Below are 16,896 nucleotides of genomic sequence, written 5' to 3'. Positions count from 1 at the left end.
TGCAGAACATGATACGAAATGACAAAGCCATTATTTTCATTCGCAGGGATCTGGAAAACTGCAGTAAGCTTGTCGAGTTTGTTGGTTGCAATCAGTTCCCCGACTGTTACTGTAGGGAATGACATCATTTTGGCCCAAATATTGCTGGCGGGCGTGCCGACAGAAGCGATTTTGTTGCATCTCCCATAGACTCCCATGTATTGAAAATTTGACAAACTTTAATTCGCCAAAAATCAGTGGATCGCGTCAGGCCTTCAAAAATATGTCATTCCTTAGATAAACTCGAGGGGAGCACGCCTGTACCTGTTTCGTGTAGAAACTTAGCGAGGTTTACGAGAACACTACGAACAAAAATTCCCCATAAACTTCTTAGGAAGTGAGTCCGCGTTAACACTTCTCCGAAACTGATAAAAAAAACAGGGGAAGAGGCAGAAATTTCACGGACCCCAGTACGGATTCTCCATTTCTGCGCCGCTCGACAGAGTTGATTCTGCTCGGAGCAGTGAAGTCCCTTTAACATATTCGTTTTTGGCTGCGGCGTGTTGAACAATTGTATGACGGTATTGAGCAACAAGTAGCATGCGCTCTTGCGCAAGAACGATGTAATCCGTAGCTAATCAGCAGCGCGCGAGAGAGGTGATCTGCGCACCCTCTAGAGATCCCTACCCCCCGTAAGTGAATGACTCATGCTGACATCATTCTGTGACGTGGAGAGTCCGCCGCCGTGTCCGTAGGAGACGATTTTTCACGGGAAATGTGAGACCACCCGGCTACTCGGTACGGTGATGCTACGTAACACGGACCTGATTACGTTACGGTTACGCCATGAGATCGGGCTCGGCCTTAGGCCACGCCGCACCTCACCCGGATGCATTTTATAAATATATTTGCGTTGCAAGACAACCGTACAACGAAAATATTGTGCATAATGGCTCCTAATAGACCCCTTGATAAATGAAGCAGGGTTTTGAACAATGCCAAGTGACATTTCATTTCTCTTTTAAAGGATATGTATAAATTTAGTAATTTACTATACGCCGTAGCCTGCCGTATATGATGCGTTCGAAACCAAAGAAAACGTGCGTAGTCGACAAAAGCTGTCACAAAATGCCACAAAACCGTGTTTAAGTGGAGTTTCACTGAAATATGTGAGTGGGTAGTTCATTCATGGCAGTTCCGTTCTGACAGTCGGCTTCTCCTATAGCACATGTGCTGTGGGGGGAAGTGCGCTTTACGTCAGCCATTTTTAAGATCAGAGGTGCTCCAGCAATGCTGAATTTCTTTTGAAAGATTTGAAATAATATTGAAAATCTGATCCACGCCTAACAGCGGAAAACAGCTTGGCCATGATTAGAAGTTTATTTTAGGCCAAACTGCCTCTGAATTAATATTCACCATAACCATGGTGCATGCGCTTTCGTTATATGGGGGAGTCAATACTGTGAATTTAATAGCGGTCTTTTCCTTCTCCAATCGCTAGATATCATCCCTGGCTACTGTGGAACAACGGGAAACGGGAGTTGGAAAGGCCCCGTACAGTCCGCATTCCAACAGTACAGCACTGTTAACGGTGCAAGGTGACTACTATGTAGCCTCACCGCTGGATTTTTCTGCACGTGATCGCGCCCTCTACCGGATTATGGGGAAATCGCCTTTCCTGAGAACTCCTCTGTACGATCCAAAGTGGCTCAGTGGTAAGTGACCGGCAGTTCCCACTTGTTAGGGGAAATATCTCACGTTATCAGATCTAGAAATAGTTTTTAACATTTCTTCTCGTTTTTCTTTCAGAGCCCAACTTTGTTGGTTCTTATGAAATTGGAGAATTTGTCTATATCTTCTACAGAGAGTCAGCAGTGGAGTACATGAACTGTGGCAAGGTTAGCTTCAGGATACACTTTCTGTAACACTTACACATGTCCATGCATACGACAAGTCTCGTACGATGAAAGACACCAAAACGCAAGACAAGGTCCAGCAGATGAGAATAAGCATGTGCACTGTAATGCAGTACATGTGAGAATATGTCGATATGAATGGAATGACCAAATTGGTGTGTCTTCAGTCTGTCACTGAATATTAAGGCACACCCAGTGAACCATAAGACGTCCTGTGGACATCTGCAAGATGTCACTTAATTGACAACAGGATGTCCCAAAGACGTCCAAAATTCGTCTTAGTGACATACTTTGCATGGGTTTGTAACTCAAACACCACATTACATGCACTGGACAGCTGTTTCAGCCTTGAACCCCATGAGCAGTACATAGGTAAGCAGTGTTTGAGGAAATAGCATGAGAAGGTCATGTCAAATTACGTGATGCGCTCCCGTCGGCATGAGAGCCACACCAACTGATAGCCACAGTGCAAAACCAGTGAAGTATAAGCATAACTGATGGGGTCCCAATAAGAACAGTGCAGCTGTCCAGTGCTGGTAATGCAGCATTGGGGTTAAAAACTCGTGTATAACGCACAGCAATGAGCTTCAGCTCCAATCTTTTGCATAATGTCAATCAACCTATCAATCCATCGAGCCTTTATTTTTATCTAAGGTACCTTTTAACAGCATGTAGCCTAGTAGATGTCAAATTACAAATCTGTATCTCCTGCACAATTGCCTTCAAAAATTCACTGCACGTGCTTGTGACGTTACAGAAAATATACTCCAGGGTAGCTCGTGTCTGCAAAAACGACCAAGGTGGAAAGTTCACCATGAAGGACAACTGGACGACTTTTCTAAAAGCACGACTCAACTGTTCCGTGCCTGGAAACTATCCTTTCTACTACGATGAAATACAAAGTGTGCACTACGTGGAGAACGAAGACATGTTCTATGCAACTTTTACCACCGGAGAGTAAGTGATCTTTGTGATGCGAGAGGCAGAATATGCAACAAACAGAAAAGACTTGGCACATGTCACACAAATATTGACATATCCACCATTCACCATATTTACTCACATAATTAACGCGCTGTAATGGGCATGCTACTACTACAGTCGTGTTCAACTTAAGAAGGAGAAGAAATCTAGTCCGTCAACTACATACGCCATTGGAGATAAGGAGCTAACGGATGCCAGTATCTTCCACTGTACTGATGTCAGACATTGCCCTCAAAGAAATATGTACTAGTCATGTGTACTAGTCAAAAGTTACCAGCTAGAAAATCTGCGTACTAATTAGTTATTGTTTCCAACTTCCAGAAACAGCATTTATGGGTCAGCGGTATGTGCATTTAACATGTCAGCCATAAAACATGCGTTTGATGGCCCCCTCAAGTACCAAGCCACTCCAAAATCAGCATGGGACCGCGCAACGCAGTCCAGTAAACAGTTCCAAGTAAGCTTTGAATCACGAGTTCAATGAGCTTTTGCCATCACAGAACTTTTAACATTGAGAGCTGATCACTGCTGTACTTTTGCGTTAAACCACGTGTTCATTTCTGCAGTGTGGGCAGTCGGACGACAACAACCAGATCCTGGATGCACGGAATTACCAACTCACGGATGAACCTGTTCAGGCAGCAACATCAAAGCCATACTATACATCAGAGCTTGAAAGGTAATGCTCAGCATTATTTTATGTAAGAGAACTGCTTTTTTCAGGCAGGTGCGTACATTGTACTTGTGTACAGGTTTTGTTTTGCTTCACCTGATACTGTTTCATTTTTACGTTATGATAGATACAGTAATATAGATAAGTTTCAGCAAGAACTGTTACATTCTTACTTGTTATTCCTCTTGTTGTTGTTGTTGTTGTTGTTGTTTTTTTTGGGGGGGGGGCAATAAATTCTGCAGCATGTGGATCTGCATGGTTGGTTTCTGCACATGGTTTGCTTGCTTGTGCAGTTTCCCTGCAGACTACATGAAGACTTATGTGGATTCACAATCCTCCATTGTGCAATGCGTTTCTTAAAATCCAGCTGATCCATTACTGATAAGTGGGTGTACGCTTGACATAGTGTTCCAACATTCTCTTTTCCTTTTTCAGGTTGACACACATTACGGTAGACGTTGTGCCAACAAAATATAATCACGATGGCGTCCACGTTATTTTCGTGGCAACATTGGAAGGTGGCATTAAAAAGCTTCTAGTGATACCGAGGGTACTAGAGACATGCCTCATTGAGGAAATATATCCCTTCCAGCCCGGAATGCATCGCATCTTTTCTATGAAGTTACTGAAGGATACTGTAAGCACACATTCTTCATGACGCTTCTTACACTGGGTAACAAAGAGATTTAACTGGATTAATATCACTACCAGCAGTGCTATGCCTTCGGGAAGGGCTTGCACGTTCCGTCAGGTACTGCAGCAGCGTAAAGGTTTTGGCATTCAACGTACCAGAACAAAATAATACATTTTAGTACTTGTGGACACATTATAGAAAGTCTTTCCAAATACTAAAGGGATAACCAAAGAATGGTTTGCATGCAACTACTGTACAATGAAATAGCAGCAAACACTGGAACTCTCAAAAGTTGTACCAGGTGCACCGGATGGGAGTGAAAGGTTTCCAGGCTTCAAGCAAAATATGTTTGGCAAACATTTCCCACCTAATTTTAGCAGCATGAAACCTTGTGTGGCATGCCCGACAGTGTGCAAGGGTGCCACATCGTATCTGCCTCATAACATATACGATTGCCTTTCCTTTACAGAGCTCCCTATATTTGGGAACAGATAAGGAGGTGCTGAGAATTGTACTCCACCGGTGTGAGCAGTATAGGTCTGAAGAGTAAGTCTACTTCTTATATAGTGCATGCCTCCTGCCTTCTTGTATTGCATCCAGTAGTATTGCTATACAAAGTGATAGTTCAGAAATGCAGCAGCCGTTCTCAGTTTGGGTAACACGCTTTGATCTTCAGGAGGACAAACAGACACAGGAACTTGACAGAACAAAGGTCTGTCATGTCCTTATGTCTCTTTTGTCCTCCTCAAGCTCAAGGTCATGTTACCCATTCATCCGTACATCAGCTTCCTCGTCCGTCTCAACTATATTCCCATATTGTCAGACAGATGTCTTCAAGTGGCTATACTCAATTTCCCATAAGTGTTAATGCAGTTGCATGAAGGGACGGACCTCTTCATGAAGTCCCACCACCCTGCATGTTGTACAGTGCTGTACAGCAGCTTACGAAACACCCTCCAACACATTCCTTTCTCAGAATGACGCACTAGCAGCAAATCCGTACACAAGTCGGACTGTACGGACTTGTGTACGGATTTGCTGCTAGCGTGTCACTCTGATGAAGGAATGTGCCGGAGCGTGTTCCGTAAACTTCTGTCCAGCACTGTACCTCTAGTTAGTGTGTGTGATGGTACAGTGCTGGTCAAAAGTTTACGGAACACGCACCGGCACATTCCTTCTTCAGAGTTACGCACTAGCAGCGAATGGGACTGTACGGACTTACATACGGATTTGCTGCTAGTGTGTCATTCTGAGAAAGGAATGTGCCGGAGCGTGTTCCGTAAACTTCTGTCCAGCACTGTACCTCTAGTTCGTACGTGTGATGGTACAGTGCTGGTCAAAAGTTTACGGAACACACTACGGCACATTCCTTCTTCAGAGTGATGCACTAGCAGCGAATGGGACTGTACGGACTTACATACGGATTTGCTGCTAGTGTGTCATTCTGAGAAAGGAATGTGCCGGAGCGTGTTCCGTAAACTTCTGTCCAGCACTGTACCTCTAGTTCGTACGTGTGATGGTACAGTGCTGGTCAAAAGTTTACGGAACACACTACGGCACATTCCTTCTTCAGAGTGATGCACTAGCAGCGAATGGGACTGTACGAACTTACATACGGATTCGCTGGTAGTGCGCCATTCTGAGAAACGAATGTCCCGGAGCGTGTTCCATAAACTTCTGTCCAGCACTGTACCTCTAGTTAGTATGTGTGATGGTACAGTGCTGGTCAAAAGTTTATGGAACACGCTCCGGCACATTCCTTCCTCAGAGTGACGCACTAGCAGCTAATGGGACTGTACGGAATTACGTACGGATTCGCTGCTAGTGCTGACTTACAAACAGGTGACTGGGTTACCTAGGAACATGTCTAAGTCTCTACGGTCCCATTCACTGCTAGCGTGTCACTCTGAGGAAGGAATGTGCTGGAGCGTGTTCCATAAACTTCTGTCCAGCACTGTACCTCTAGTTTGTAGGTGTGATGGTACAGTGCTGGTCAAAAGTTTACGGAACACGCTCCGGCACATTCCTTCCTCAGAGTGACGCACTAGCAGCGAATGGGACTGTACGGAATTACGTACGGACTCGCTGCTAGTGCTGACTTACAAACAGGTGACTGGGTTACCTAGGCACATGTCTGTAAGTCTGTACGGTCCCATTCACTTCTAGCGTGTCACTCTGAGGAAGGAATGTGCTGGAGCGTGTTCCATAAACTTCTGTCCAGCACTGTACCTCTAGTTAGTAGGTGTGATGGTACAGTGCTGGTCAAAAGTTTACGGAACATGCTCCGGCACATTCCTTCCTCAGAGTGACGCACTAGCAGCGAATGGGACTGTACGGAATTATGTACGGATTCGCTGCTAGTGCTGACTTACAAACAGGTGACTGGGTTACCTAGGCACATGTCTGTAAGTCCGTACGGTCCCATTCGCTGCTAGCGTGTCACTCTGAGGAAGGAATGCGCCGGAGCATGTTCCGTAAACTTTTGTCCAGCACTGTACAAAGCAACATATTTCTAGTATGAAAATTTAGCCACCAGGCTGAGATATTTAGAGAATATCAACACAGCGCAGTTCTGTATTGACCGCGATTGGTGATGCTTGCACAGGTCCTGCTTGGGTGCCATGGACCCTTACTGCGGCTGGAACAAACACCAGCTAGCATGCACAACTGCCCCACAAAGAAACCCGCTGAGTAGTGTGTGGAAGCAAGGCCAAACTTCATGCCCTGAGGACAACGTGCCAGGTTTGTAAAAATAATTATCTGTACTTTCCTGCAAGAGGAAATCGGTCAAGTGGTTTGGCCCAGAGAAATTTGGTCCGGTCGAAAAAAATGCGTTGTGTGTCTTGCTTGTTAAAGTTCCCCATCTTTCATTTTTATGCTGAGGCTTTGACATACTGTTTCTGGTTTGTCACCTGCTCAAATACTGTCGTTCTCACTTCCAACCTATTAAATATGTTGCCAGACTTTCGATTAATTCTCGTGCACTTCGTTAAATTTGAAGTTGACGGAGGCTGGAGCCCATGGACCGCCTGGTCTGACTGCGACCAAGTTGGTAAAGACGCCACTGGCGACAGGTGTCTCTGTCGATCTCGGTTCTGCACCAACCCATCACCATCGAATGGTGGACGGACATGCGAGGGCCATGCAACAGAAGTTACTAACTGCACACGTGAGAATCTTTATATTTTGTCCTTTTCCTTCACATTCCATAACACTTCCAGGTCGTATTTACTAAGCATGAACGCTGTGCAGGAAATGGCCAGTGGACAGAATGGTCCCCCTGGTCCTCGTGTTCACAGTCGTGCGGCCTCGCGGTCAAATCGCGGAGGCGGACGTGCGGGAACCCGAGCCCGGCACACGGAGGAAGAGTTTGTCTCGGACCAGAACAGGAGCAGCTCTACTGCACCTCAAATCCACCATGTCCGGGTAGGTACCCTGTGTCCTATTAACACTAGAGTACGTGCGCATGTGGTTGACGCTGGCATCATCACAAGTCGTAACCTGAGGTTTTCCTGCTCCAGTACCCACAACAGCAGCCACGGTCTCACGTGAAGGTGGATGGTCCGATTGGGGCCCCTGGACCGAGTGCACTGCACGGTGTGGTGGTGGTTACCAGTCACGGCGCAGGCGCTGCGAGCCTAAAGTTCAGGGAGGCCGCTGCGGAGGGGGATGCGATCACGACTTCCGCACGTGCAACACCCACACGTGCCCGGAGACGAGGAAGTCATCCAACTGGACAGCGTGGGTGAGAGTGAACACGACGGTGGACGGCTACTACGAACAGCGCTTCAGGTTCACCTGCCGTGCCAACGTAGAGGACAGCAGTTCGCTTCGAGTGGGCAGCATCAAGAAAGAAGAGCGTTACTGTCATGATTCTTCGAGGACCTGCATGGACACTGGTACTTTTAAAATATTGTTTTCCCAGTTTCAGATGTTGATTGGCGTTTTATGTCATGTATGCATGTCATGTATGGTATATGTCATGTATGAGTACACATAGGGCCAGTTTATGATATAACACTGAAGCGAATGCAAACTGCAATTGTTGTGTCTGAGTGTCGTTGAAGCAAACCAACCAGAATACACGCTTTTCGATGATGAATTAGAAATATTAGGGCTATACTAATTAGAAATATTATTAATAGATAAGAAATATTATTTAATAGATATACTAATTAGAAATATTAGTCTGCTGCCAGCAGGCCCACGGGATGAGTGACCTGTAGCCTCTAACCAGGATACCCTTCATTGCTGGAGGCTAACAATGTGGAGCTCGAGAGAAGCCCCCAAATACGGGAGGATGAGATATGTGTATTTAAGTGTATTTTAAATATAAATACGCCTAAAACGGTATTTAAATATAAATACATTTTTCTTGCCTGTATTTAAATACGTATTTTAAATACATGTATTTATATTTTAAATACTATTTTAAATACAATGTATTTAAATACTGCCCATACCTGTCTGCTGGCCACGTTCGCTAAGTGCATTCCAGACAGTATATCTTCTCCAGTGCAACACCTTAGCGAGGAATTCCGTTTTTGATTATGGTGTAGAATTTCACCATTATGTAATGTTTAAACACAAGAAACATGTGCATAGCTTATCTGCGGCGTGGACAGCCCCTTACAGCTGAGATCACATTGGTGAATCCAGGGGAGGGGGCAATCGCCTCCCACAAACGTCAGTTTATACATTGGATTTCCCTCTCTCCCCTCCCCCACTACACGCTCCGACAAAGAAACAGCCCCCCAAACCAAGGGCCCGGATCCGGCCCTGTCAGACGACAAGGCAAAAGTGCAAGGCTGTTTAACAAGGAATAGCAAGTTACTGGCCAACTCCTTTATATCTACGGAAACAAATTACGACCAAGATTACCTTTACATGCAGAACTGCATAATGCTGTCCAAACCCAGGCGAAAGAATGAGCTGGGAAGTCAACTGGTACCAGTTCATTCCCAGTTTGCACCAACTGGTGGTCAACTGGAACCAAGTGGTACCAAACTGGTGTCAACTGGAAAGTGAACTGGTACCAGTTCAAGCTGGGCTGGTGGCAACTGGGCACCTGGTGGTACCAGTTCAAGCTGAACTGGTGGCAACTGGGAAGTGAACAGGTACCAGTTCAAGCTGGACTGATGGCAACTGGAAAGTGAACTGGAACCAGTTCAAGCTGGGCTGGTGGCAACTGGTGGTACCAGTTCAAGCTGGACTGACGGCAACTGGAAAGTGAACTGGTACCAGTTCAAGCTGGACTGGTGGCAACTGGAAAGTGAACTGGTACCAGTTCAAGCTGGATTTGTAGCAAGTGAAAGCAAATGAGTGTTGTTTGTTAGAGCAAGAGTTCTTGTTAAGTACATCTGTATTATGGCTTGTAGAAACAAAGTTTGGTTAATTGATTATGAAATTTGTGAAGCTGTGGAGTATGTAATATCAATAATTAATCATTGCACACATGCCTCTCACAATAAATTTCTGCACAGAAATTGTGTTCAAAGTGACAGCATCTAACACTACACCCAACTTCTCACAGCGTACATGAATATTGACGGAAACTGGTCCGAGTGGACGCAATGGACAGAATGCTCCGTTCCCTGCGGCCGAGGTGTGCAGCATCGCGAGAGGGTTTGTGACAACCCACGACCATCTGGATCTGGATCAGAATGCCAAGGGATCTCCAAAGAGCAACGTGAATGCAACACACACGAGTGCCTGAGTGAGTTGCATCTTATGACACTATTATGATGCCATAACTGCATCTTGGATACGCTGTTCCATGGCACAGGGTCGGCACAGGCCTGAAAGCATGGGTACGAGCTTGAATGAATGGAATTGTCTGTCTGTTTTGCATGACTGTTCTGGAGAAGGGAATGTAGCTATACTTGACATGATTCCACAAAATCGAGAATACAGAGGCAGCTTTCAAACGCACTTTATATCACATGCAAGTATTAGACATCCCTGGCACCTTGAAGCTAATAAAAGCTTTACAAATGCATCTTCATTCCTCTTAACTCATTCTTCAGAGATAACTTCATTTCACCTGCACTTCCTTCGTGCTGCATGCATTTGCTATCTCCACCACTATCATTATGCTACCATAATGCATGGGATTCTCTCCTTGGGTGATCCATGTACGCTGTTGACTGTATGTGCTCTTAGAGGTCATGTGCGTCCACTGCGTAGGGCCAAGCAACGGCTAGTACAGTGATCACACTGACCACTAAAGTTGAGGAAGGCACGTGCGTGAAATGTTTCCACTCTAACCTCAACGTGCCCGCATGTGCACAGAAACCTTGCACAGGCAGTTATGCTTCCGTTGACGGAGCATATGTTGCTTGGCTCAAACACAGGACCTACAAATAACAGCTTACACTGCATCGCTAAGCCAGATTTGCAAACCCAATATAGAAATATAGGCAGAAATTCAAGAGTCCAACCTTACTTCACCTATGGTGTCGCACCGCATCTTAAGTACATGACAGATCTCAGTGTCTATGGATGCAGTCATAAGACTTTCATGAGTGCAACATCTGACAGATGAATTCTTTGAAACAAAAATGCTGGCTAGTTTTAGAATTGACAAATTTTTTGTGGCTACTAGAAATCTTTTGATTTAATAAGTTCCCAGTGCATTAATCACTGTGGGGTGTTACATGCAGAACTTCAATGCCACATTAGGATGAAAGTATACTGCTGCTGTATGCATTTCTAAGTTCCAGCATTTTATCAAAGGATGGCACCATCATTTCTTGGTACATGTACCATGCTGTCCATAGTTTGCCAAAATTGAAGACAAGGAATATTCTGTTTACTGTAGAGATATCTTTTTATATTTAAATATCTATACATTTTTAATTATTCAAAAATATATATTAAATTATATAAATTATAATTATATTATAATTATTATATAAATTAATATACAGTAGAACCTCGTTATAGTAACTCTGCTTGTAGTAAAACTCCGCTTATAGTAAACGAGAACTCCAGTCCCGATAGAATATATACATATATATGCACCTGATATAATAAAACTCCTGATGTAGTAAAATTTCGTCCTGGTCCCAAAGAGTTTACTACAAAGGGGTTCGACTGTATTTTATATTTAAATATTTACCCGCTTTCGCATTTTTAAAAATATTTTTCGCGTATATTTTTATTAATCTAAATATTTTTTCACTGTAGCTTCTGTCTATAACCCGTTTGTCTGAAATTTGTTTAGCTCGCATTTCATGCACCACATAATGTATACGTCGGCAATCATGAGCTCGAACGTGTCCCGCAGGAGCATGCAGCTTTGTCTTCAACGCATGGCTTGAAAAAGCATGCCTTTTGGCTTTGTGTCATCTCTACTATGGAGTATTCTTTTTGGTGTCGGGTGCACAACTTTGCTGTTTCTGTTTCCCATTCCTTCTCTTCCTCCACGTCTCTGGTCCTGTTACTCCTTCCCACCAAGGCTTCTGGTCCTGTTGGTCGGACTTTAGTGAGTGTTCGGCTTCATGTGGTGGTGGTGCGTCAAGGGTGCGAACCCGCACGTGCGTGGTAGAGCCTGGTTCAGGCACCGAATCGGGGGCTTGTGTGGGAGACTCCTATGACATTGAAAGCTGCCAAAACTTACCAGCCTGTGAATTACCGTGTAAGTAAGCGACTCTGCATGGAACTTTTTCTGGTCACTCCAAAGCCATTATGTCATTTGTACTATGTATGTGTAGTGTGTTAGTAAATGTCAATTCAGTATGCAAGCATCCTTAATGTGGTTGTAACACTCAGATGAGATATGATGTCATCTTATCAGAGTGACACCTTTCTGGTACATGTATCTCCTTGAAAACAGCTTAACAGTTACACAACTATGTGCATACTATGTCTATTCATTGCTCATTTCTCAGTGGTTTTGTCCTTCCTTCACAGAGGAGTACTGTTTCTATCAGAATTTGTCGTGATGCAGTGGTGATGAATGAGTGTGCCATTAGCTTGCATGTTCATGGTTGAGTCTTTCAAGGGTCATGTTCTGTTCTACAAGTCTAAAACAGACTTGCATGATTTGTCAGGCTGTGCAGACACGACTTGTTATAGAAATGCAAGTCATGACAATTTTTGTATAAAAAGGGGTGCACATACACCGACTTGACAAAACAATTTAATTCAGACGTTTCGTCCCCCATATGGGAGACATCATCAGTGTACAGGATCAGTGTACGGGATCATCAGTGTACGGGAGACATCAGTCATTTCGTCCCCCATACGGGGGACGAAATGACTGATGTCTCCCGTACACTGATGATCCCGTACACTGATCCTGTACACTGATGATGTCTCCCGTATGGGGGACGAAACGTCTGAATTAAATTGTTTTGCATTGTTTTGTCAAGTCTGTGTATACTCCTTTTTATACTCGTGATGACTCCCGGCTTTTGGAACATTTTTCCAACAATTTTTGTGAAAACATGCAGGGCGCACTGGGACGAAAACGAAAAATATGGGGCCGGTTGGTACAGTCAAACTCCTTTATAGCGAACACCTTTTTAACGAAAATACCACTACAGCGAAATTTTTTTGCGGTCCCGCTGGAGCCTATAGGTCCAATAATGGACATCCTTTTTAACGAAAATACCTTTACTGCGAACTTTTTTTGCTGTCCCCTGAGCTTCGTTGTAAAGGAGTTTGACTGTACATGACTAACTGTTGGCGACTTTACGCTACGGAAATAGGGTCCCAGTCCCCAGTCTCGTGGCATTGGCACTCTGTATATTGCTATATTACAGCAACAAAAAATGCTTTGCTCACTGGAATTCATAGCACATCTTGCTTTCCCAATGCATTCACAGCCACGTAATCTATGGTTTTCTGAAGGTCGTAACATATGGCAGCTTTCACCGACTTACTTTTAGTTCCATGCTTCAACAGCGTTGGAGGTTTAGTGAACGTAAGGCTAGAAGAGCGTGTAGATTCATGGGGATTTGGGGAGTCAGCCTCCTTGTGAAGATGCCTACTCATAGTAAACGTGAGTTCCAGCTGAATGCCACTTCTGTGTAGTCCATCGTTGTCTTCATGACGTTCTTAAACAAGTCTTCAGAGGGTCGAAGAATAGGAAAGCCTTCTAATCATTAAACCAGCACACGTACATAGAGATGTATTTGCCATTTAGCAGTTACTGGAACAGTTGAGACAGAATTGATTGAGGCTTCCTTTATCCTTTCAAATGCGCCTTGAGCTATAAAGTCAAGTCTTGATCCTGAGGACAAATGGGGCTCTACAAACATGCGACAGGAAGCCAAGTGACGAATATTGTTGCGCATTCCAGTATATATACCGTAATTTCACGCGTATTAGCCGTGGCTTATGCACGACTTTTTTTTCTCGCGGGTGCTCTGCGGCTTATCCACCAGTGCGGCTTATCTGATGACCATTTTTTTCTGGTGGTCTTCCCATATGCCTGTTTTAACGAAAGGGACGACAGTATCTCTGGAACAGCACTCCCCTGCTGATGCACGGACAGTGCGTAACAGGGATGGGTCTACATTCGAGTAAATTGATCTTCCTGGTGCATTCCCCCAAGCAGTTTTAACGAAAGTGCTGACAGTGATTCACGTCTTCTGGAAGACCGCTGACCCATCAATCGATGACAAACGCAAAACAAGCACAATCCGATCTCGGTAGAACTCTACAGACCTGACCTCCTTTGTTGCACACTATGCTGACCCCGGAGTATGGACCACAGGGTTTGTGGCCTTCTCTATGGTCTCCTTTGTCGCACAAATCAGTCGTCTCGTATTGCCCGCGGCTTATCTGCGAGTGCGGCTTATCTGCCAGAACATTTTCAAAACGTTCCCAAAAACGCGTCCCGCGGCTTATCTGCGGTGCGGCTTATGTGCGTGAAATTACGGTACTTGAGAAACTAAGTCCATACTAGCTGCACAACGCAGAAACAAAAAGGATCACATTTTGTGAGTCTCAGTGTTGTTGGAAACAAGTTACACTGTACGTGCCCCCTACATATCTTTCACGGATGGCTCTACTTTCCCATTGCAGCACTCCCTAATCCCCAGGAGGACGAATGGACTGAATGGTCGGTGTGGTCTCTCTGTGACCACAGCGGCGAGCAACACAGACGGAGGACATGCATCATCCTCAACCCAGCGCCCGAGCAGTGCAAAGGCTCTACACGAGAAAGCCGCATGTGCGTTGCGGGACAGGAAAGTAAGTGCTGAGCTCTGCCGAAAGATGCGTAACCTGTGCAGTACGGGGTCTAGTGCACAAAGCAAAAAAAGTACATATTTTCTGAGACAGAACAAATATTTGCTTTTCATATTTTCTTTCCTTCTCTTTTGCTTTTTATAGAGCCTCGGATTTTTTTCCTGTTGCAAGTCTAAGACAATGGAGACACACAATAGCCTTCTCTTCTCTCTCTTTTTTTTTTTTTTTTTGAGAAATGATCCTAGAACATTAGTACTCAGACTTGGTTCTTTAGCCTTACACATTAAGGAACACAGCAAACAACAGAAACATGGACCTGTCCAATGTCTAACTAGTTTCTAGAATTGAATGTGAGAAGACCTCTCCAAAGACCAAACTTCATCAAACATGTTGCACTACACATACTACATATATATACTGATTTTCATATTTTTCTTCACATCTATGCTTTCCCTACGATGATGATGGTGATGGTGATGTGTGTGATAAAGAAAAAAATGGGGATGTTCCCTACGAGATACAGGTGAACCTCACCCTCTTTTTTTTTGCTCGTTCTTCCTCTAGTGCCACTGACACCAAACGTACGGGAGTCCTGCGCTCAAGGAACTGGTATTCGACCCGCGCACTTAGTGGCAGCATGCACTGTTTCGGTTTTCATTGGATTCCTTGTGGGAGCTGCGGCCTGCTATTGGTACATGAAGAAACGCACCCATTCTGACCCCCTCAGTCCCAAGCACTTGGGCATGCCACTGGTGCAAGCTGAAGGAAATACCTACGTTCCAGCGTCACAGTACAAAAACAACTTCTCGACACTCACATCGACGGCAACATCGCCGAGCAAGCTACAGAGAGAGGCCACCATCAAACGCAATGGCTTCCGAGCTCAGATACACTCTGACCAGAACTTCTAAACATCGAAAGCCTCGATTCAAGCTGCGTGTTAGATGCGAAATCAACGTGAAAGATGAGGTCCTAACACTTTGCAATGTTTGACGGATAAATATTATGCGTCCAGGTGACAAACTAGTCTCAGGTGGCAGAAGAGTGTGCTCTGTCGTGCCTATGAAGAAAAAGAGTATACTTAAGCGTGATAAAGAGAGAGAGTGTCGAAAAAGGGCAGTCAAAGGATATGAAAGTGCAAGCACCGGAAATATTTCACATCAGTTCAAGAAGCTATTTTTCTCAGCGTAACTCACGTGCATGAACCAGTCTGAAGCTGGAGATGCTAAGATATGGCTAGCATACTGCTGTGTTTTCACCACAGATTTCAAACTGAGACAACATGCTTCTACTTCAACGGATACGTTAAATTTTTTAACAAAAACTTGTCGTTTTTAGAAAAATTATAGGCTCGATTTGAAGGTTGTTCACCCGGTTAGAGGGCAGCCTCACTGTCGTAGCACCAGGTTGTGTTCACTGTTATGCTGAATTGTAGAGCAGGATGTGTGCAGAGGCACACACCTGGTGTTGTGTTGTTTACATACATCCTTACCCCAGCCTTGCCTGTAATCCAGCACAATTCATGCAGAAAGGAAACTGCTCTGCACACTGCCAAATATTTTTGATAGAAGAAGTTGTAAAATATTTCTAATCAAGGCTGAATAGTTTAGCATTTTCGGTGATTTTTTTCCTTCTTATTTTTTTTCTCCACCTTTGATGCAGCTCGAGAAGTGCCATAAATGTGTGGACCTTTGTCCGCGCCAAGTGTACTATCGGGACCGAACCAAGACCCGTGAACTGAGACTGTATTGTGTGTTATGTGCACTGGAGAGACTGCACGAGAACATTTGTGAGAACACTTCTGAACATGTGTAAAAACACTCGCAAGAAGTCACAAGGAAGGCGTGTGAAGCTATTTCAGCGGGGAGCAACTGGACAAAACAAATGTGGAGTGTGCGGTGACCTTCGGGAAAACTGTGTGTGAATGTGTCTTTGTGTCGTATGTTGTGGTATCTACGTGCCTTCTTCATACTGTGACCAGCATAACCACATTACACTTGTCGTCATGCTTTGATCACACCAAATTTGTACATAAGAATATTGCTACATATGTAAATACTGCATGAACATGAACCTCTTTTATTGTACAAAGTAAAAAGGTATACTACGTGAACATATTGATTGTATATGTGGCACAAAGAACAAACGAATTGTTGTCTGCTACTCTCTGTCAAGTGCCAAAAGAATGTTTATGTGCTCTTACGCTGTTAAGTCGGAAAACTCTATGTTGTGAGCAGGTGGTTGTACAGAATGTTGCGATGCATTTGAAGGGTCCAAATTTTACCAGTTCCTTCCAATATAACATTTTTTTATGGAAAAATCCACCCACAAAAGTGTCTTTAACCAAACACACCCTGTGAAAGGTGCATTCTGTCTTTGTTAGCCTAGCAATGAAAAGAACATATCTCAAGCACCAGTTCGGGTTGCCCGCACGTGACAGAACCTGCTTTTATGCTCACTATGAAGGCATCACAACTTTACAAGTGCATTTAATAAAGCTGTGTAATGTA

At 44.3% G+C, this 16,896-nt stretch overlaps 1 protein-coding gene across 3 annotated transcripts in view; it reads left to right on the top strand.

The window, feature by feature from the left end:
• Positions 1-16,896, top strand: part of LOC135374701 (semaphorin-5A-like) — a 132,515-nt gene extending 115,619 nt beyond the window's left edge. For all 3 annotated transcript variants that reach the window (XM_064607620.1, XM_064607621.1, XM_064607622.1), the window contains 14 exons: positions 1,481-1,694; positions 1,789-1,877; positions 2,653-2,852; positions 3,201-3,336; positions 3,446-3,558; positions 3,988-4,189; positions 4,656-4,732; positions 6,792-6,928; positions 7,188-7,355; positions 7,439-7,612; positions 7,708-8,085; positions 9,720-9,902; positions 14,222-14,389; positions 14,951-16,896. In XM_064607620.1, the coding sequence (XP_064463690.1) occupies positions 1,481-1,694; positions 1,789-1,877; positions 2,653-2,852; positions 3,201-3,336; positions 3,446-3,558; positions 3,988-4,189; positions 4,656-4,732; positions 6,792-6,928; positions 7,188-7,355; positions 7,439-7,612; positions 7,708-8,085; positions 9,720-9,902; positions 14,222-14,389; positions 14,951-15,297 (2,586 nt within the window). In that variant the 3' untranslated portion in view covers positions 15,298-16,896. The remainder of the gene's footprint in view (positions 1-1,480; positions 1,695-1,788; positions 1,878-2,652; positions 2,853-3,200; positions 3,337-3,445; positions 3,559-3,987; positions 4,190-4,655; positions 4,733-6,791; positions 6,929-7,187; positions 7,356-7,438; positions 7,613-7,707; positions 8,086-9,719; positions 9,903-14,221; positions 14,390-14,950) is intronic.

Source organism: Ornithodoros turicata, unplaced genomic scaffold (assembly GCF_037126465.1).
Source record: "Ornithodoros turicata isolate Travis unplaced genomic scaffold, ASM3712646v1 ctg00000746.1, whole genome shotgun sequence".
NCBI lineage: Eukaryota > Metazoa > Arthropoda > Arachnida > Ixodida > Argasidae > Ornithodoros > Ornithodoros turicata.
Note: the sequence above shows the minus strand (reverse complement) of the source record. Positions and strands in the feature narration are given on the sequence as shown.